A 22,713-nucleotide genomic window follows, 5' to 3' on the forward strand; every position below is an offset into this window, starting at 1 on the left:
ACTCATATTACGAAATTTATCAGTATCCGTAAAAGCTTCAATGCATTTATAATCATAATTTATACCTGATTCTCTATCCTTGTCGTTCTCCCATCCTTCAGTATTTTCTTGGATCCGATTAAGAAGGTCCCTTTTAAACTCTTCCTTGTTGCGTGTAAAGGATCCGGAACAAGAAGTATCCGGCAAGGTCTTGTCTTGAAAAGAAAGTCTTGCATAGAAATTATCAATAATAATATTACCAGGAAGCTCATGAATGGGGCATTTGAGCATTAAAGACTTCAATCTCCCCCACGCTTGGGCAATACTTTCTCCTTCATGAGGCCAAAAATTATATATGCGATTCCGATCTTTGTGAATCTCACTTGGAGGATAGAACTTAGAATAAAACCGGGGCACAATATCATTCCATTCAAGAGAATCCCCATTATCCAGATAATTTATACCAATGCGCTGCTTTACCGGACAGCGATACGGAGAATAGTTTCTTCCTCACTTCATCCATAGCAATACCTGCACACTTGAATAAATCGCATAATTCATGTAAGAACAGTAAATGATCTCCAGGGTGGACAGTTCCATCCCATGTATAACGGTTACCCACTACACGTTCAATAATCTTCATAGGTATTTTGTATGGTATTTCTTCCTTACCTGGCGCCTCATCCACTACCTTTGCAGTAGTAGTAGATTTCCCAAATAAACACTCAAGAGAATATCTCTCCATAATGAGTTATAGCAGCAGGCAGAAATAAAATCAGCACAAACAGTAGAAATTTCCCTTACCAATTCCACTTACCAATAGCGCTTCATTCCCCGGCAACGGCGCCAGAGAATAGTCTTGATGACCCACAAGTATAGGGGGTGTATCGTAGTATCTTTGATAAGTAAGAATGTCGATCCCAACGAGGAGCAGAAGGTGTTGACAAGCAGTTTCGATGAAGGATTCACTGTAAATGCTCACGAGACAAGTATTCGGGGGGTTTTGATGTAACGAGATGAATAAAGTACGAGTAAATAAAGTGCGAGAGTAACAATTGCAGCGAGTGGTCCAATCCTTTTTAGCACAAAGGACAAGCCGGTTTGTTTACTTATAATGACCAAACGTTCTCGAGGACACACGGGATTTTAGTCTAGTGCTTTCGCTACATACGGCTAATTAATCTTCATTGTTTTGATAAGTGTTGTGTGGGTGAACCTATGCTAATGTACCGCCCTTCCTAGGACTAATACATACTTGTGATTATACCCCTTGCAAGCATCCGCAACTACAAGAAAGTAATTAAGATAAATCTAACCACGGCCTTAAACTCTGAGATCCTGCTATCCCTCCTGCATCGATATACCAACGGGGCTCGGGTTTCGTCACTCCGGCAACCCCGCAATTGGCAAACGAGTACAAGATGCATTCCCCTAGGCCCATAAAGGTGAAGTGTCGTGTAGTCAACGTTCACACGACACCACTAGAATAATAACACCACAACTTAAATATCATAGCATTGAATATTACTCAACCATACTTCACTACTAACATTTAGACTTCACCCATGTCCTCAAGAACTAAACGAACTACTCACGAGACATCATATGGAACATGATCAGAGGTGATATGATGATGAATAACAATCTGAACATAAACCTTGGTTCAACGGTTTCACTCAATAGCATCAATATCAAGTAGAAATCAACACCGGGAGAGTTTCCCCTTTCAAACAATCAAGATCAAACCCAAATTGTTACAGCGGTGACGAGGTGCAGCGGTGGAGACGGCGGTGATGATGATGAAGATGATGGTGATGGTGATGGAGATGATGTCCAGCTCGATGGCGGTGACGATGGCGTCGATTTCCCCCTCCGGGAGGGAATTTCCCCGGCAGATCTCAGCCTGCCGGAGAGCTCTTTTCTCTCTGGTGTTCTCCGCCCCGCAGAGCTTAGGTTTTCGGGACGAAGGCATACGCGAAGAAAATGAGGCGAGAGGGGCTGTGGGCCCCCCTCCTCACAGGGCGGCGCGGCCAGGCCTTGGGCCGCGCCGGCCTATGGGGTGGGCCCACCTCGGGTCCCCTCTTCTCCCCCTTCTGGCTCCCTTCGTCATCTGGAAAAATAGGATTTTTCATGTAATTTCCGTCAACTGTTGATCTTCCGAAATATTGCATTCTGACGGTGCTTTTTCCAGCTGAATCCTGGCTCCGGTGCGCGATCCTCCAATAATCATGAAACATGCAAAATAGATGAAATAACATAAGTATGATCTCCAAATATGAAATATATCAATGAATAACAGAAAATTATGATATAAAATAGTGATGCAAATTGGACGTATCACGGGGCCGGGCGGTGGGCCGGATTTCACAGGACCCCTGAAAGTCTTTCCTTTTTCTTTTAAACAGAAAATGCTCCCGAACTCCGATTGACATGAAGCCAATTTTGTTGGAAATATTGAGACTCCTCACAGAATATTTTTAGAGGATTTTAGAGAGGGAGTCTCCCAACGTAAAGAAACGGTAAAGACGTCCAAACTCGAAAACGCAAAAGAAGATGCATGCGGATTCCGTTTTCGATGAACTTGGGCTTGTTGAAAAGCTGGCAACAAGCTCAAGAACTTCACACATAGAAACACCAAGAAGCAATAGGGATATGCAAAGTATGCAAAGGATTGAGCTCCCTAAGACGATGTGATCAAGTTACTCAACCGAAAGCCCCTCTTGATAGTGCGGCTATCTATCCTATAATCCGGTCTCCCAAGAACCACCTTGAGACCGGTAAAACGAAAACCTAGCAAGGCTATACCTTTGCATTGCGCATCCCGCTTGATCCTGATGATAACTCTTCAAGATCCACTCAAGCCGGAATGCCTCACTTGATCATTGTTGCTTCGTGAAGACTCACAAATGCTCCCCCATACACCACTATGGGATAGCATCATTAAGCACATCTTCACATGTTCATTATCACCAAATGGACGGCAAGCTTCAAGCATGTGATCCTGTTGAGATGCTCATTTTGAACTTGCTCAACTCAACCTTGATGACGATCACCACTTGACGTCATCCTCTCATGAGCTATATGAGATCTCACTTTTGATGCATGCCCATGGAAAGATACCCACATAGACAACACAAGGGCACATATATGATGGGTTAGTTCATAAAGCATAATTGACAAAGCTTACCATACCACATGACTTCATGTGGCACATTCTTTATGATTCATGTGTTGGCCAAACTTGAATCTATTCTTCGCTCTTTGTATTGGTCAACCTTGTATCTTCTCTCTAGCATATTATCTTAAGGTGTATAAAGAACTCTTCATTTGTTTGCATGCTCTAAATCTTAGTCAACCATAGCTCAACTTATGAGACTATCATGATACCGACTTAGAGCCATATCTTGAATTCGTCACTTGGAATCAAGCACTCAAGATCTTGATCATTCATTGCTTAACACATAAGCTAGAGGATGGCTAATATTGAGTTCCACATAAGAACTTCATGTTCATTTTTTCTTCTTGATCATGTCACATATATGTCTTCAAATCGATGATCTTGATGGTAATAATCAAGGTATACCTTTATCTTCATGGCATCCATACTTGAATCCAACATATGGACTACAAGTAGTACCTATGAAATATTCCTTCATATAAATTCAATGAAAACATTAGTCCATAGGGGTTGTCATTAATTACCAAAACCATACATAGGGGCAATATACCCTTACACTAAATGAACTACCACGATATGCATAGTTAATACTAGCAACTGGTTTATCTATCTGTCTATGTGTCCACCGAAAAGAAAAACTTACAACACGAGAGTTGTGTGTAATGGTGAGGTGAAGCTTCCCCTCTAAGGAAATTTCAAACGGCCAACCGCGTGCGACTAATTTCTCGAAAATCTCTAAAAAAAAGCTCTAAACGTGAACACGAAATTTACGATTTACGGCTGATGAAACTTGAAACTGGTTCTCGAAATGGATTCATATCATCGACGCGCATCTTTTTATGTACATTGTATTTTGATTCAAAACATGGTTGTGTTGATTTAGAGGGAGTAGGTGAAGGAGTTTAAGGGAGAGTGAGCCTAAACAGCTCACGTTCCCTCACGTGCAAATTTTGTATAAATGGAGCCAACAAATGGATAGCTCGCTGGAAACGGTCGATTCGGCCATTCCTCTTGGCCCTAGCCCAACACTGCTATAAAATTCGGTTCATACAACAACAAGAGGGAGCCTAGGCAATAAAACTGCTAATTATTTTCATCTCCCTATACATGGGCCAAGTGGCATGCCAGCTCAAACGTGCCCTTGGCAAATTTGTCTTCCCCCCAAATATCTTTGCATCAAATTATTTTTTAAGAAATTTCTTGAGGTGTGACTAATTCTCGGTTGACTATGAATTAGCTTAGTTTTCAGCCAGACAACGTTACTAAATCTCAGTTGCAACTGATAACTAGTACGGAACACAAAGCAAATCTAATGATTCTGATTATTCTTTTGAGTTGCATCCCACTTGCAAATCAGTTGCAACTCACTTGCAACTAAAAAAAACTCAGTTACAAGTTGGATTGCAACAACAAAAAATTAGAAGGAATTTCTCTGCATCAGATTTAAGGTGTCAAGTGAAATCCCCAAAGTCCCACTTATAGTGCGTTTTGCATTTTGTGTTATGTAGTTTAAAATTTGGTCCAAAATCTAAACTAGAAAGAACAAAATAAACTATAAGTAGAACTTTGGTGGAATCCCACTTACATGTCTAATTAGATTTTGTGCCACCATATTTTTATACCACCAAATGATATTTAAAATCTTAAGAAAGTAGGTTACGTATGACCTGATGACATTGCTTCATTAGAGGGAGGATATCCAAGCTCTCTCGGGTAGCGCGGAATAAGTTACTACTCCCTCCGTTTCATGAAACAAAGTCCGTAATTTTTTTAAAAAAATTAGACCAATCATATATAGATAAACATAGGAACATCCACAATATCATATAAACATCAATAGATTCATCATAAAAAAATTCTGATAAGATACTTATTTAATATTGCAGATCTTACTATATACTCCGTGTTTGGTTAAACTTTTGACTAAATTTACACGTTGTATAATTTTATGCTAGAGGAAGTCCAACAGTTACCGTATAGGGCTCCCCGATGCACGAACTTAGGTGAGGAAAAAGTCCTCTCCAGCAGAACCCGGTTCACCTCTCCGGAAACGGGAGTCCCCGACATTAAGCTCACTATCCCCTACCCACAGATGTTTGATAGACAAGCCAACGTAAACTATTTTTTACCTTCATTTCAAAGCTTAAGGCTTATATATTTTTGAAAAATCAAACCATGTAAAGTTTGACCAAATTTTTAGAATAATCTACCAACAAATATAATATTTTGTAGATACCATATGAAAATATATTTCATTATCTATTTAATGATATTAATTTTGCATTTTGCATGTTAATGATTTTTAGTAAAAGTTTAGTTAAACTTAGCATAGTTTAACTTTCTAAAAATAATATAAGCCTTAAGCTTTGGGTTGGAGGTAGTAAAATATAGGGTGGTGCAGCTATTAGTTAGTGTTTGTCATTGAAATATTGGTGAAAGGTAAAGGGGCAAATTACCAGGGAACTAGATATAAACAAATGTACAGTATATGGGATTTCGGAGGGAGCAGCTGAATGGAATCAGACAAAGAACGGAAGATGTACAGATTTCATGTTACTAGTATGGACAGTCACGCCCGTTCTGCCACTGCTAGAGCTATGACGTAATACTTGATGCAACTATACAACAGATGTAGAAGAAGAAGAAAAATGAAGTGTAGAAGTTGGATGTCGGGGACAAACCAGACAAACCAGAAACAAATGGTGTCCTAACTCCTAGTGTGTGTGTGTTGTGTATTCAGTCAAAGATGTAACAGCAGCTCTGCGCAACATCTTCAGATCATTGCAGGGCAAGCCCCAGTTTCGGGTCCAAGTACAAGCTAGCGTATGGTGCATGCTTCATCCTCTTTCTGCAAGATAAGAGATGGGGATATGCTGTATGAAACTGCCGTGTCAATCTGGCAGCAGTTAGCTCTACTGCTGTGATGACCCAAAGCACGAGCAGCTGCAGGCTAACTAGGTGCTCAGTCGCTCACTGCTCTGCTCCCACGGAGTGCCTGGACTGTGGTGCCTCATCCTTCTATCTGCGACATAAGATGGAGATGCTCTATCAAAGTGTTATTCATAAGTAGCACAAATTCTGTTGGGATGCTGAACTGCCATCTGCACGGTCGAATCGTGAAATATGTATTACTTCTACATGAAGATTTGATGTTTACATCTTATCATGACTAGATAACGCACTTTTGCACCTTAATTCTGCTTGTGATTCCAAATTTATATAGCAGACTGGAAAAACGATTGTAAAAACAAGAGAGCCCTTGCAGGAATATCAGAGATAGCAATAGTAATGCACTCTAGTGTGTACATGCTTTTGAAGTCTGGCATCTTGTTCATGAAGTAATGGGCTAATGACATGAATCAGAACTTACGTTGCTCGAAGTTGGAAGTGCGGATCGAAAATGAAGAGTTCCCTCTGTTCATCCGTTGGATTTCCCAACCACCGACAGAACATCCACGCTGCCCAAGCAACAGACGAAACAGACAATATCGCCAAGAAGCCAAAATGGGAGATGTCATTTGCAATTATAGCCATAGCAAGCATCACCAACTCTGCAAGGCTTGCAATTGAAACCTCCATTCCTCCAATAAGGTTTGCTTTTGAAGCAGGAACCCCTGTTTGAATTATCTGTGTCCCCACTACATCATAAGACATGTGCCCCAACCGAGATAGTGCCTGCAGATAAACAAAAAACAAGCACGATGTTTATTCTATTGTATTTGCCTAATTCTTAATCAAAGGATAATTTGTAGCTATTGTCTAATTCTCACAATGGATGCGAGGAAGATGAGTAAAGGTGTTCTCTGTGAAATGGATCCAGCCCAGTACACTGTGAGAGCAATTGACAAGAGTGAAGCTTGAAATATCAATCCAGCTGCTCCCGCCTGGTATGTATAATGTAAGAAGTTAACATCAATTTTGGAAAAACATATATAGAAAGGAACCACATATTGGCACAAAGCTTTCTGTGTTTTCTCAAAAAGAAGAAATGGAACCAACAAATTATAGGTCAACCTTTAGAATTCCAACTCTTTTCACCAGGCTTGAGGAGATGAATGTTGCAACAAGGCCCATAACAGAACACAATCCACTAAAAGCACCAACAATGGATGGACTAATACCTGCTAAATACTGGTTATTAATTTCAGGACACTTCTCTGGAGTTATAAATTTGAGCTGGGGAAGTGAAACATACCACGATGCATCAACAATGCAGTCATTATGGCGCCAGGAGCAAGTGCTACATTGAAATTTAGAAACACAGTAGCTACACTTGCAGGTAGAACTGTCTGCTGCTTATACTCATCCCAACCATGCTTGATAGAACTCAGGCCATTTTGAACTGGACGTTAGAAAGAATATTAGACCATCCACAGAACCAAAACTAAATAAGTGATCATCTAACTTCCTCAATGAGATGACCTCCTATGATATATATTAGGTTATGTTGCTAGGCTGTGTTAGTTTTTTCATTTGCTTTTGATGAATAAACCCTTCATTGCTGCACTCTAGCAAATTACTTGTTTTTCTGCTTAATGGTAAGACTGGAAAAAAAATACACTTTCTCCAAAAAAAAAATATATCTCACCTATATTGCGGACATCCAATAAATCAGCACAAATAGATTCATCGTTGGGGGTTCTCGACGTATCAAGCGCATGACAGGAGACGCTGTTAATTAATTGACCCAACATAACCTAGAAAGACCATACAGCATCTTGTGAGTAAAAGTATATATGCTACGTCTGGCAATTCATGATTCAGCTTACAAAGATATATGCAGCATACCAGAATAGGAAAACTGCAAAGCATTAGACCACAGGAAATCTTCAAACAGGTCACCGGGTCGTATTTGGTCAGCAGCAGACCAAAAACTGAAGCCCCAACAGTCTGTGACATCAGAACATGTGTTATGCAACTATAGTTTTTCAACTCATACAGACTGCATGGTTGCATGCATTACAGAACAGACTAGCAGGATAACAAGATCAACCAAACAACAACTGTCTGCTAAAGTCATCACAATTTTTTTCAAAAAATCAGATAATGATATGCAAGCTCGATAATAGTATGATTTCTCACCTCACAAATAAGATCAATTCGATTAAGCATAGCATTAGCTTGAGCTAACGCAACTGGCCTGTTTGTTCCTGCTAACTTCAAAAGGAAAAAAGAAGAGCAAAGGAGTCAGTTGGTCAAAATACAAGAAAGCAACCTATTATTAAATATGTGTTTGTTATGACTACAAGTTCTCAATAGAATGAAAAGAAAGACTATATGTCATTACCAGCACAACCCAGTCCCTCTCCATGGAAACTCCAAGTGCCAATCCCGCCAGCCTTTCAATAGCTCCGGCCACCACTAGTGCAATGAACCAAGGTCTGAGAAGCAAAGCTGATGTAGAAGCATGGCCCACGTTTTTAAGAGCATAGATGACCATGGCAACCGATATCAACTGAGTGGCTACCTGCCAAACCAAGTTGAGCAGATAACAGGCATGAACTATTTTGTGTAGAATTATAGAATCTAAAGAGATAACTTTTCTTTGCCTATAATCTAAGAAAATAGAGAATAGAAGATAAAGATAAGCACCTGGACAGCATTCAATCCTGTGTACATGGGTATTCGAGGGAAATGGTCCATAAGCTTGCCAACTATTGGTGCCCCGACAAATACTGAGAGCTGGATATCACTTAAAATTAGAATGTTGATTCTAATGATGTCTCTTGAATTTATAACTGGACAAGTACCTTTCCGAAGAAACTGACAATAGCGACAGGCAATAGGCTTGGATGAAGAATTGCCAGGGCAGCAGGCCAGGCGAAATTCCAGATTTGTTCCACAAGGTTACCGAACAAGTAGCTAGCATAAAGAGCTGCATACAAGATGTTAAAGGGGTATTAAAGTTCCACCTTAGATGGATCATCAGGAGGCTTGCCCTTCCATTATCTAAAACATGTGTACAAATAATAATACTAATAAATCATGGGGTCAGATATGCACTGCTTGTCCTCCTTGAAAACTAAAACATTAATCAGCTGCAACTATGAAATATTTACTTGCAGATATGTTGGTTACATGCATCCACTTTCATTAGAAAGTATTAAATATTAAGTTTTTTTTTGCGATGAACAGTTTTAAGTATTAACTGCACAGCGTAGCGGAAAGAGTGTAAATGGTACCATGAGCCCCCCTTACCATATAGTCCAGCAGGGTGAGCCGGGGTAGCGGCCAATATATGTTGCTCTCCTTCAGACAATACCTGCATTATAAACAGACTGTAAGAAGAGGGCAGAGGGAACGCATTTCATAAAGAAAGTAGAGGAGAAAAGATGATCCTTACAGGCAACTCTTCAAAATCGATAGGATGGGGAGTAGTATCGTGAAGCGGAAAAGGACTAGAATCTAGAACATCCCCTAGGATATGAACAACTGGAATGGAGCAGCCCGGTGGTAATGATGGGTGATCATCAAAAGCCTCTTCCTTTGTTACGTTGGAAACATCAACCTCAACATTTGTCACATAACACCTTCGGACAAAATTGTCTAACCTGGCAAAACACTGACACGTTAATTTAAACATCGTAACTCGAGAGCAAGCACAACATCACAAACTCAAATCCACTAACTTTGCTAATATTTTACTACTCGTAATAAAATTGTTCTTGCTTCACGACCCCACTGGATGATTGGATCTACTATGAATTAGCACACATGGCAACAAGACAGTACTGACATTAACTAATTTCCTCTCTTCCTTACAAACTTCGTTGTCATTTGGACAGAAGATCAGCTAAAACACAAACACCACCTGCATTCTCTAGCTTCATATCAAGCTTCTAGAGAATCCTAAATCTGCCCCAACTTCTACTTTATCTATTCACCAACAACAGCACACCAAGATTCCAATTTCACCCGCAGGCAAAATGTATCGACCTAAACTTCCGAAATCTCGCTTGCAATCTGAAGCTTCCAGAGAGGCAAGCTTCTCACCCAGCAGAACATATCAAACAAAACCAAAAGGAGCCACCTATGCGGCGCAAAGGGTAGCAGCAAGCAGTCACCTGAGCGCGCCGGCGCCGGGGGACGCGGGCCTCAGGCGCAACCTCGGCACGCCGGAGAGAGACCCGCGGCATCGTAGCGTATGCGTCGACGAAGCGAGGAGGGCTGAGGCGGCGGTGACCATTCCCATGGCTCCTGGGCAACGGCGGCGGCGGCGGCGGCGGCAGCGCGACTACTCATGCATGCAGCCTCTCCAGGACCGGGTGCCGGCGGCGGGTCGCGCTCGGAGGAAGTTGCCGCCGTCGGAGAAGCGTGGCCTGCACCCGTCCTGCCTTATCCTGATGAGGTGGAGGCGGAGCTGGAGGAGAGGCGAGGAGAGAGAATGGAGCGCCAAGTTGGCAACTGACGCAACGGGGAAGAGAGAAGGCAGAGCCGAAGAGGATAAAAGGAGTTCTTACAGCCGTCTGATTTAGATCGGACGGCTGATGATTTTCGATTGGTTAAGATTCTTGATTTGAAGTAAGGTTGTTTGTGACTGGGAGGCCTCCGCATGCCACAATTCTGAGACGCTAAATTTGATTTCCTTCACTAATGTCCACTATTTTTTTCTCTGACCTAGGCTTCACAACATGTCGCCCGCCCTAAGGGCATCTCCAACCGGCCGACCCAACGGACGCGCTGGGCCGTCCGTTTTGGGCCATTTGCGTGGCCGAGCGGACGCGCGGACGGAGCCCCGCGTCCGCGCGTCCGTTTGGGTCGCGCGCTGCGCCCAACGCGGCAGATTTGTGTCGCGGCGTCCTATGGTATGTTTTTCTTGTAAATTCACTAGAAAAACGCAAAAAATATTATATAAAATATATAAAATAGTACAAATGCTCAAAATGTATTACACATTACATAGTCCATGTATCAAGGATAAAGTATTATTCAAATAAAATAAAAAAATGATACAAATGCTCTAGGCTTCAGGATTTCCTTCATCATTGTTGTTTGCAGCATTGTTGCCTACGTGCTGCCATATGTGCTCGACCAAATCAGCCTGAAGCTGGTTGTGTACAGCTAGATCTCGAATTTTATGGTGCGCATGAAGAATGTCCTGGAATGATGCCGGAGCACCTTGATGAGGAGTAACCAACTCTCCTTGGCCTTCCCAGTCATTATCAAAGAGTGAATCATCCCGCTCTACCTCAACAATCATGTTATGCATGATTACACAAGCGGTCATCACCTCCCACGAGTTTGCACATCCCGTGCTCGCGGCAGGTGTCCGACGATAGCCCAACGAGCTTGGAGGATGCCAAACGCCCGCTCGATATCTTTCCGGGCTGCCTCCTCGCTCTTTGGCAAACCTTGCCTCCCTTGCTCCGAGTTGGGGTTTCGAATTGTCTTCACGAGTGTAGCCCAAGGTGGATAGATACCATCGCAAGGTAGTACCCCTTGGTGTAGCGGTGGCCATTGATCTCAAAATCCACATCGTGAGACCGACCGTACGCTAACCTATCAAACACCGGAGAGCGCCGCAAAGACATTGATGTCATTGTGCGAGCCAGCCATTCCGAAGAATGAGTGCCAAATCCATGTGTCATGGGAAGCAACAGCTTCAAGAATGACTGTGCACCCTCGGAATGGCCGATGTATGCCCCCGCCAACCAAAGGGCAGTTCTTCCACTCCCAGTAGCATGCAGCTTGATACGTCTCCGACGTATCGATAATTTCTTATGTTCCATGCCACATTATTGATGTTATCTACATGTTTTATGCACACTTTATGTCATATTCGTGCATTTTCCGGAACTAACCTATTAACAAGATGCCGAAGTGCCGTTGTCGTTTTCCGCTGTTTTTGGTTTCGTAAATCCTAGTAAGGAAATATTCTCGGAATTGGACGAAATCAAAGCCCAGGGGCCTATTTTTCCACGAAGCTTCCGAAGTCCGAAGGAGAGACGAAGAGGGGCCACGAGGGGCCACACCCTAGGCGGCGTGGCCCCCCCCTTGGCCGCGCGGCCCTGTGGTGTGGGGCCCTCGTGCCGCCTCTTGACCTACCCTTCCGCCTACTTAAAGCCTCCGTGACGAAACCCCCAGTACCGAGAGCCACGATACGGAAAACCTTCCAGAGACGCCGTCGCCGCCGATCCCATCTCGGGGGATCCAGGGATCGCTCTCGGCACCCCGCCGGAGAGGGGAATCATCTCCCGGAGGACTCTACGCCGCCATGGTCGCCTCCGGTGTGATGTGTGAGTAGTCTACCCCCGGACTATGGGTCCATAGCAGTAGCTAGATGGTTGTCTTCTCCCCATTGTGCTATCATTGTCGGATCTTGTGAGCTGCCTAACATGATCAAGATCATCTATCCGTAATTCTATATGTTGCGTTTGTTGGGATCCGATGAATAGAGAATACTTGTTATGTTGATTATCAAAGTTATGCTTATGTGTTGTTTATGATCTTGCATGCTCTCCGTTACTAGTAGATGCTCCGGCCAAGTAGATGCTTGTAACTCCAAGAGGGAGTACTTATGCTCGATAGTGGGTTCATGCCTCGCATTGACACCGGGACAAAGGACGTAAAGTTCTAAGGTTGTGTTGTGTCGTTGCCACTAGGGATAAAACATTGATGCTATGTCTAAGGATGTAGTTGTTGATTACATTACGCACCATACTTAATGCAATTGTCTCGTTGCTTGCAACTTAATACTCGGAGGGGTTCGGATGATAACCCGAAGGTGGACTTTTTAGGCATAGATGCAGCTTGGATGGCGGTCTATGTACTTTGTCATAATGCCCAATTAAATCTCACTATACTCATCATGATATGTATGTGCATTGTCATGCTCTCTTTATTTGTCAATTGCCCAACCGTAATTTGTTCACCCAACATGCCGTTCGTCTTATGGGAGAGACACCTCTAGTGAACTGTGGACCCCGGTCCAATTCTCTTTACTGAAATACAAATCTACTCGCAATACTTGTTTTATCGTTTTCTCTCGCAAACAATCATCTTCCACACAATACGGTTAATCCTTTGTTACAGCAAGCCGGTGAGATTGACAACCTCACTGCTTTCGTTGGGGCAAAGTACTTTGGTTGTGTTGTGCAGGTTCCACGTTGGCGCCGGAATCCCCGGTGTTGCGCCGCACTACATCTCGCCGCCATCAACCTTCAACGTGCTTCTTGACTCCTACCGGTCCGATTAAACCTTGGTTTCTTATCGAGGGAAACTTGCCGCCGTGCGCATCACACCTTCCTCTTGGGGTTCCCAACGGACGCGTGTCGAACGAAAAGACAATACGTCAACCACGCGCATCGGCAGCCTATGCTGCCAAGCATCCCGAGAAAACCCCCGGAAGCGTTGATCGACAACGTACGAGCTGTGTCCTCTGCATTAGGTTGCCGGAGGTACTGTTCTCCGAACGAACCGATCACTGCTCTGCAGAACCTATACATCGATTCCAAGTCGGTTGACTCACTCATGCGCGTGTACTCATCTACGAAATCACCGGCAACGCCATATGCGAGCATCCTAATCAATGCCGTGCATTTCTGGTACGAAGAGAGGCCTACCTTGCCAATTGCATCCACTTTCGCACAGAAGTAGTCGTCGTAGATCTTGACGCCATCCATTATCCGGCGGAACAGCGGCCTGGTCATCCGAAAACGACGGCGAAACAAGGACGGCACGAACAATGGATTGGGTTTGAAGTAGTCGTTGTAGAGCTGGTCGTGGCCGCGTTCTATTTTGCGGTCCAAGGCGGCCGCGCGCCCCGGCAAGGACCCCCGGTGCACGGGGATTTGCGAGACAATGTGCTCTTGGATGAGCAGCGCAGCATCCGTGAAAAATTCGTCGTCGGACTCCTCTTCTGACGACGTGTCGATGAAGTTCTTGAAGTAGTATTCGTCGTCGCTGTCCACCATGATCCGAAAAGGGACACATTTTAGTTCGAGCATTTGAACGAACACCTCGCAGCGGAGGCGATCCAAATGCTTCCGTAGGGACTCCGCAGAATGGCCGTCTCGCACGACGTGCGGTCCGGAAACACGGTGCAGGAGAGCTCACCTCCGGCGGAAACGGCGCAGCTGCGAACGGCGGGAGGTGTCGCGACGGTGAGAGGACAACAGCGCCGGCGGTGGCGTCCTCCGACTTCGCTACGACGCGGCGAAAGCAGCGCGGACCTCGACCTATGCTTTCGCCCCGCTTGCCGGGCGTCTCGACGACGATGGCCGGCGTCGACGCGCTCCCAAATCGCCGGTCCGTGGGTGGCGGCGGAGCGGTGGGGAGATGTGTGCGACGGGCTTGTGTTTTGGGAGGCGAGACGAGCGGGCCGTGGGCGGACAAGGGGCGGACGCGAGCGACCAGCCTTTCGCGTCCGCGGCCACGCAAACTCGTCCAAGATTTGGGCCGGGTTTGGGTCATCCCGGACGCCGCGGCCATCCGTTTTAGGGATGGGTCCGCGCGCTGGGCCGCGGTTTTGTCCGTTTCGATCCATCCGGACGCGCGGGCGCGGGATGGGTCGCTCGGTTGGAGATGCCCTAAGGCTCCTAACTAGTACTACTTCTGGGCCTCTCATAGGCCTTGAATTTTTTTCACTTTTTGTGAAATGTGTTATGTGTGTTACTTCGCTCCTTGAAATATGTTTTCGCCCAGCAATAATAACATAACAACCACACGATACAATGAGTATGTTGGGGCGCAACACAAACAAACCTAAAAGAAGATCGAGAAAGCAAAAAGTGGTACATGGAGAGGAGTGGGTAGGGGTACAGCCGACGCCCTTCAGGAAGAAACAGCGACACACGTAGGAGTCACCGCATTGGTGTTGGACGAGCCGACATGAATTTCTCTCGACCCCCAAAATCACCACCCCAGACGATATGGAATGCTCCACCCAACCCGTCGCCCACTAGCACGCGCTACCACGGTCTTGAATCCATCATCCTTGATGTCTCACTGTGGTCACTTTATCGAGGCCTAGAGGAAGATAAGGGAACATCATGCTCGGGGGTAGCAGCAACGCATCAGCGCAGAAGGGAACAACCTCCACCGCGTGACAGTGATTTTGCTACAACTGTGAAATGAACCTTTTCAAATGTCAATTTCATATGACATTGAACTTTAATTATGTCTTGCAAATTCTCTCTCTTCAATCCTCTTTTTTGTGTTTGTTTCATGTGTAGATCCGGAGCCACCTCTCATATAATTTATGGGTCTTGAAACATGGCCCATGTGTTTTTTCAAACTAAGCCAAAAAAGAAAGTAGAGACACACTTAAACTCTTGTACCTGAAGCTGTATCGGTTTGGCACACCTACGGGACTCTGAAATGTTCTACTCCTGCGCTCCATAGTTTTTATAAAAATTGCGGTATATATTTGTACTAAAACTACAACAACAATTATAAAAAGATAGTACATAGTAAAGCATGCTTTGAAAGGACGATGGGTTTCTCTTTTCTACTACTCAAACAGTTGGCAGTCTTTTGGAGCACACTTCTTATGGAAATAGAGCACGCAACCTGTGCCTTAACGGGATGGCAGGTTAGATAGTACACATGAAAAACACATTGGCCATGTTTCAAGACCCATAAATTATATGAGAGGTGGCTTGGGATCTACACATGAAACAAGTATTTAGATTTGGAGGAAGTATCATATAGTCCGACGTACTACTATTTAGAATGTACAAATATGTAAGCCGGCCTAAACCCAGACGCAACTACCGGTAAAATGTAGCCTAAAATCTGTGTAACTTTTATTAAACCTAAAACAAATATTTAGAGCTGGAAGGTGTGTATTTTCAAGGCTTTCATGAGCTTAGCTAGTTTTTGACCGTACACTCAAATCTTCCTCCTCGGCGAGAAGATTTCCATGGATTAATTGAGTAAACGGTAGAAGGATGCGTCAAGGCTGTTGGACCAACCTCCCCTCTTCAGGTTGAGCTTGAGGTCCAGGACCTCTTCGACGTGTCCACCGGCGTCATTTTTGGGGATGGGGGCACAATGTTTTATTGGACATATCCCCGGCTTAATATCACTCCCCTCAAGGTGGCTGCAGTATGCTCCTGGTTGCCCACCCACTTATGCATGGCGTATAACCTCATTCCCTGTAGATGGAACCGCTGTAGTTCGCTTTTTTCTTCTAATGCAAGATTCGCGTCTTTGGAGAAAAAACGGTAGAGAAAACTTGAAGCTTCATGGAGTTTTTTATACTGTAGAAACATAAACGTTGCGTGCGTAACAAATGCGCCGTCGAGATCACTTTGCACGCGCCGTATGCACGGACGTTGTTTCTGTTGAATATATTGTGTACGTGTATATTGTGTACCCGGCCCACCTTCTAGTTCCTTGTATAGTTGAGGTAGAGACCCGCATCATGTAACCATATATACGTGCCTTGGTGCACCGATCAATGTATTCCGCTTGCACCCAAAATCCTAGTCTTCTACATGGTATCAGATTCCTCCCACGACTCCTAACCTAGCCGCCGCCGCCGCCGCGCCTTCCTCGCGCCGCCGCGCTCTCTCCTGCGCCGCCGCCGCCCCACCGCGCCCCGCGCGCCCCTTCGCCTCGACGCCGCCATGCAATCTCCGTCCTCCTCCATCTCCTCCGGCAGCAACCCCTTTGCTGGCCCGGACATGGCTCTCATCCGCGACCTCAACATCGCCGATCGCGTTCCGGTAACTCTCAGCCAGACCTCCGCGTCCTACTCTCCTTGGAAGCGGTACTTCTCCCTCGTTTTTCGCGAGTTTCTTCTTCACAGCCACGTCGACGGCTCCGTGGACTCCCGCCTCATGGTCAACGACGAGGAGTGGATGATCATCGACCCCACCATCATCCGTTGGTTCTACCTCACCATCTCCACCGACCTCTTCCACACGGTGGTGGCCGACGAGGATGACGCCCGCGCCGTCTGGACCAAGCTCAACGGTCTTTTCACCGACAACAAGCTTCAGCGCAAGGTTCTCCTTCATGGCGAGTTCTACGGCTGCCACCAACTCGACTCCTCCATCGACGACTACTGCATGCGCCTCAAAAAGATTGCGGACGATTTCCGTGATCTTGGCGAGCCTATCGGCGACGAGCTTCTCATCACCACCTTCACCGCCGGCCTGCACGAGGACTACGGGAACGCTGCCTCCAACCTCACCCTCCTCCCGGACCCCACCTTCCCCAAGGTCGTGGCGTACCTAGAGCTCGAGGAGCGCAGGTTGCAGATGGTGCGGTCTCGTGCGACGCACACCGCCCTCACTACTGGCACCCGCGCCGGCTCGACGCCTCCCGTCGCTCGCCCTCCGCCCGGCTTTCCCCATCCGCCGGCCTACCAGCAGGCGCAACCGCCACCGCCCCCGGCTCAACCCGCCAACAACAACAATCGTCGCCGCGGGGGTCGTCGCGGCGGTCGCCAGCAGCAGCAGCTGATACGTCCCAAACGTATCTATAATTTCTTATGTTCCATGCTACTTTTATGATGATACTCACATGTTTTATACACATTATATGTCATTATTATGCATTTTCCGGCACTAACCTATTGACGAGATGCCGAAGAGCCGATTCTTGTTTACTGCTGTTTTTGGTTTCAGAAATCCTAGTAAGGAAATATTCTCGGAATTGGACGAAATCAACGCCCAGGGTCCTATTTTTGCACGAAGCTTCCAGAAGACCGGAGGACTTACGAAGTGGGGCCACGAGGTGACCAGACACCAGGGCGGCGCGGCCTGGGCCTGGGCCGCGCCGGCCTGTTGTGTGGGCCCCTCGTGTGGCCCCCTGACCTGCCCTTCCGCCTACATATAGTCTTCGTCGCAAAACCCCCAGTACCGAGAGCCACGATACGGAAAACCTTCCAGAGACGCCGCCGCCGCCAATCCCATCTCGGGGGATTCAGGAGATCGCCTCCGGCACCCTTCCGGAGAGGGGAATCATCTCCCGGAGGTCTCTTCATCGCCATGATCGCCTCCGGATCAATGTGTGAGTAGTTCACCCCTAGACTATGGGTCCATAGCAGTAGCTAGATGGTCGTCTTTTCCCCATTGTGCTATCATGTTAGATCTTGTGAGCTGCCTATCATGATCAAAATCATCTATTTGTAATCCTTCATGTTGTGTTTGTTGGGATCCGATGAATATTGAATACTATGTCAAGTTGATTATCAATCTATCATATATGTTATTTATGTTCTTGCAAGCTCTCCGTTGCTAGTAGAGGCTCTGGCCAAGTTGATACTTGTGACTCCATGAGGGAGTATTTATGCTCGATAGTGGGTTCATGCCTCCATTAAATCTGGGACGATGAACAGAAAGTTCTAAGGTTGTGGATGTGCTATTGCCACTAGGGATAAAACATCGATGCTTTGTCTAAGGATATTTGTGTTGATTACATTACGCACCATACTTAATGCAATTGTCTGTTGTTTACAACTTAATACTGGAGGGGGTTCGAATGATAACCTGAAGGTGGACTTTTTAGGCATAGATGCATGCTGGATAGCGGTCTATGTACTTTGTCGTAATGCCCTGATTAAATCTCATAGTACTCATCATTATGTATGTATGTGCATTGTTATGCCTTCTTTATTTGTCAATTGCCCAACTGTAATTTGTTCACCCAACATCTGCTATCTTGTGGGAGAGACACCGCTAGTAAACTGTGGATCCCGACCCTATTCTTTACATCTGAAATACAAACTGATGCAATTGTTCTTTACTGTTCTTCGCAAACAACCATCATCATCCACACTATACATCTAATCCTTTGTTTACAGCAAGCCGGTGAGATTGATAACCTCGCTATTACGTTGGGGCAAAGTTCTGTGATTGTGTTGTGCAGGTTCCACATTGGCGCCGGAATCCCTGGTGTTGCGCCGCACTACACTCCTCCGCCAACAACCTTCAACGTGCTTCTTGGCTCCTACTGGTTCGATAACCTTGATTTCTTACTGAGGGAAAACTTGCTGTTGTGCGCATCATACCTTCCTCTTGGGGTTCCCAACGGACGTGTTAACTACGCGCAATCAAGCTCTTTTTCTGGCGCCGTTGCCGGGGAGATCAAGACACGCTGCAAGGGGAGTCTCCACTTCCAATCTCTTTACTTTGTTTTTGTCTTGCTTTATTTTATTTACTACTTTGTTTGCTGCACTTAAACAAAACACAAAAAAATTAGTTGCTAGTTTTACTTTATTTACTGTCTTGTTATCTATATCAAAAACACAAAAAAATTAGTTACTTGCATTTACTTCATTTAGTTTGCTTTATTTACTACTGCTAATATGGGTACTGTTGAGAATACTAAGTTGTGTGACTTCACTAGCATAAATAATAATGATTTCCTATGCACACCTATAGCTCCACCTGCTACTACAACAAAATTCTTTGAAATTAAACCTGCTTTACTGAATCTTGTTATGAGAGAGCAATTTTCTGGTGTTAGTTCTGATGATGCTGCTGCCCATCTTAATAATTCTGTTGAACTATGTGAAATGCAAAAGTATAAGGATGTAGATGGTGACATTATAAAATTAAAATTGTTTCCTTTCTCCTTAAGAGGAAGAGCTAAAGATTGGTTGCTATCTCTCGCCTAGAAATAGTATTGATTCATGGACTAAATGTAAGGATGCTTTTATTGGTAGATATTATCCTCCCGCTAAAATTATATCTTTGAGAAGTAGCATAATGAATTTCAAGCAATTAGATAATGAACATGTTGCTCAGGCATGGGAGAGAATGAAATCTTTGGTAAAGAATTGCCCAACCCATGGACTGACTACTTGGATGATCATCCAAACCTTTTATGCAGGATTGAATTTTTCTTCGCGGAACCTATTGGATTCAGTTGCTGGAGGTACCTTTATGTCCATTACTTTGGGGGCGGCAACAAAGCTTCTTGATGATATGATAACAAATTACTCTGAATGGCACACGGAAAGAGCTCCACAAGGTAAAAAGGTAAATTCTATTGAAGAAACCTCCTCCTTGAGTGATAAGATTGATGCTATTATGTCTATGCTTGTGAATGGTAGATCTAATGTTGATCCTAATAATGTTCCTTTAGCTTCATTGGTTGCCCAAGAAGAACATGTTGATGTGAATTTCATTAGAAGTAATAATTTCAACAACAATGCTTATAGGAATAATTCTGGTAACAACTATAGGCCATATCCTTCTGCTAATGGTAATAGTTATGGTAATTCTTATGGGAATTCTTACAACAATAATAGGAGTGTACCCCCTGGTCTTGAAGCCATGCTTAAATAATTTATTAGTACACAAACTGCTTTTAACAAATCTGTTGAGGAAAAGCTCGATAAAATTGATATTCTCGCTTCTAAGGTTGATAGTCTTGCCTATGATGTTGATCTTTTAAAATTGAAAGTTATGCCTAATAGGTATATTGATAATAAGATTGTTACTACAGCAAATTCCATCCAAGTTTGAATTAATGAGAATATTAGATTGATGGCCGAATTGCATGCTAGGTGGGAAAGAGAAGAAAATGAAAAACTAGCTAAAGAGAATAATGTAGCTAAAGTTTGGACTATTACCACCACTAGTAATGTTAATGATTCACATGTTGCTACACCTCCTACTATTAATGGTAAAATAATTGGTGTTGGCAATGTTACTACTCCTAGTACAAAGCGTGCAAAATTGCCTGAAACTGCTAAAACTGCTGAAATTGATAAAACTGCTGAAATTTTTCAAAATATTGGGGATAATGATCCCATTGCTGTAGACCATAATGGTTTAGACTTTGATGATTGTCACATCTCTGAAGTTATAAAGTTCTTACAAAAGCTTGCTAAAAGTCCCAATGCTAGTGCTATAAATTTGGCCTTTACAAAACATATTACAAATGCTCTCATAAAAGCTAGAGAGGAGAAACTAAAACTTGAAACTTCTATTCCTAGAAAGTTAGAAGATGGTTGGGAGCCTATCATTAAGATGAGGGTCAATGATTTTGATTGTAATGCTTTATGTGATCTTGGTGCAAGTATTTCTGTTATGCCTAAGAAAATTTATGATATGCTTGACTTGCCACCATTGAAGAATTGTTATTTAGATGTTAATCTTGTTGATAATGCTATAAAGAAACCTTTGGGGAGGATTGATATTGTTCGTATTATGGTTAACAATAACCTTGTCCCCGTTGATTTTGTTGTCTTGGATATTGAATGCAATGCATCTTGTCCCATTATATTGGGAAGACCTTTTCTTCGAACTGTTGGTGCTACCATTGATATGAAAGAAGGTAATATTAAATATCAATTTCCTCTCAAGAAAGGTATGGAACACTTCCCTAGAAAGAGAATGAAGTTACCTTATGATTCTATTATTAGAACAAATTATGATGTTGATGCTTCGTCTCATGACAATACTTGATTCACACTTTCTGCGCCTAGCTGAAAGGCGCTAAAGAAAAGCGCTTATGGGAGACAACCCATTATTTTACTTCTGCACTTTATTTTATATTTGAGTCTTGGAAGTTGTTTACTACTGTAGCAACATCTCCTTATCTTTATTTTATTGCATTTTTGTGCCAAGTAAAGTCTTTGATAGTAAAGCCAATACTAGATTTGGATTGCTGCGCAGGAACAGATTTCTTGCTGTCACGAATTTGAGCAGTAGTCCCTGTAGAAAAATCAAAAATACCTGCCAATTTACGTGCGTGATCCTCAGATATGTACGAAACTTTCATTCAATTTGGGCATTTTCATCTGAGCAAGTCTGGTGCCACTTTAAAATTCGTCTTTACGAACTGTTCTGTTTTGACAGATTCTGCCTTTTATTTCGCATTGCCTGTTTTGCTATGTTAGATGGATTTCTTTGTTCCATTAACTTTCAGTAGCTTTGTGCAATGTCCGAAGTGTTAAGAATGATTATGTCACCTCTGAATATATGAATTATGCACTGACCCTCTAATGAGTTTGTTTCGAGTTTGGTGTGGAGGAAGTTTTCAAGTGTCAAGAGAGGAGGATGATACAATATGATCAAGAAGAGTGAAAAGTCAAAGCTTGGGGATGCCCCCGTGGTTCATCCCTGCATATTTTAAGAAGACTCAAGCGTCTAAGCTTGGGGATGTCCAAGGCATCCCTTCTTCATCGACAACTTATCAGGTTTCTCTAGTGAAACTATATTTTTATTCCGTCACATCTTATGCGCTTTACTTGGAGCGTCTGTTTGTTTTTGTTTTTGTTTTTGTTTGAATAAATCGGATCCTAGCATTCTTTGTTTGGGAGAGAGACACGCTCCGCTGTTTCGTATGAACACATATGTTCTTAGCTTCATCTTTAATGTTCATTGCGAAATTTGAACTATTTCATTCATTGTTATATGGTTGGAAACGGAAAATGCCGCATGTGGTAAATGGTTTAAAGTCTTGAATAATGTGATACTTGGAAATTGTTGTGCTCATATAGATCTTGTTTAAGCTCTTGCATCATGTACCTTCTACTCATGAATGAATAACTACATAGAGCTTGTTAAAATTTGGTTTGCATGATTGATCTCTAGAGTCTAGATATTTTCTGGTTGAGGTGTTTGAACAACAAGGATACAATGTAAAGTCTT

At 43.8% G+C, this 22,713-nt stretch overlaps 1 protein-coding gene across 1 annotated transcript; it reads right to left on the reverse strand.

Annotated features, from left to right (window-relative positions):
• Window positions 1–5,685: 5,685 nt before the first annotated feature.
• LOC124651112 (solute carrier family 40 member 2, chloroplastic) lies at window positions 5,686–10,364 on the reverse strand. The gene is made up of 14 exons (XM_047190252.1): window positions 10,222–10,364; window positions 9,501–9,708; window positions 9,356–9,419; window positions 8,908–9,032; window positions 8,750–8,839; window positions 8,445–8,624; window positions 8,240–8,314; window positions 7,946–8,047; window positions 7,746–7,854; window positions 7,353–7,499; window positions 7,172–7,278; window positions 6,928–7,041; window positions 6,528–6,832; window positions 5,686–6,179 (listed from the first exon to the last, which is right to left on the reverse strand). The coding sequence occupies exons 1-14, from the start codon at window positions 10,347–10,349 to the stop codon at window positions 6,176–6,178; spliced, it is 1,758 nt and encodes a 585-aa protein (XP_047046208.1). The 5' UTR covers window positions 10,350–10,364; the 3' UTR covers window positions 5,686–6,175.
• Window positions 10,365–22,713: the final 12,349 nt, after the last annotated feature.

The sequence above is a fragment of the Lolium rigidum genome, chromosome 5, assembly GCF_022539505.1.
Source record: "Lolium rigidum isolate FL_2022 chromosome 5, APGP_CSIRO_Lrig_0.1, whole genome shotgun sequence".
NCBI lineage: Eukaryota > Viridiplantae > Streptophyta > Magnoliopsida > Poales > Poaceae > Lolium > Lolium rigidum.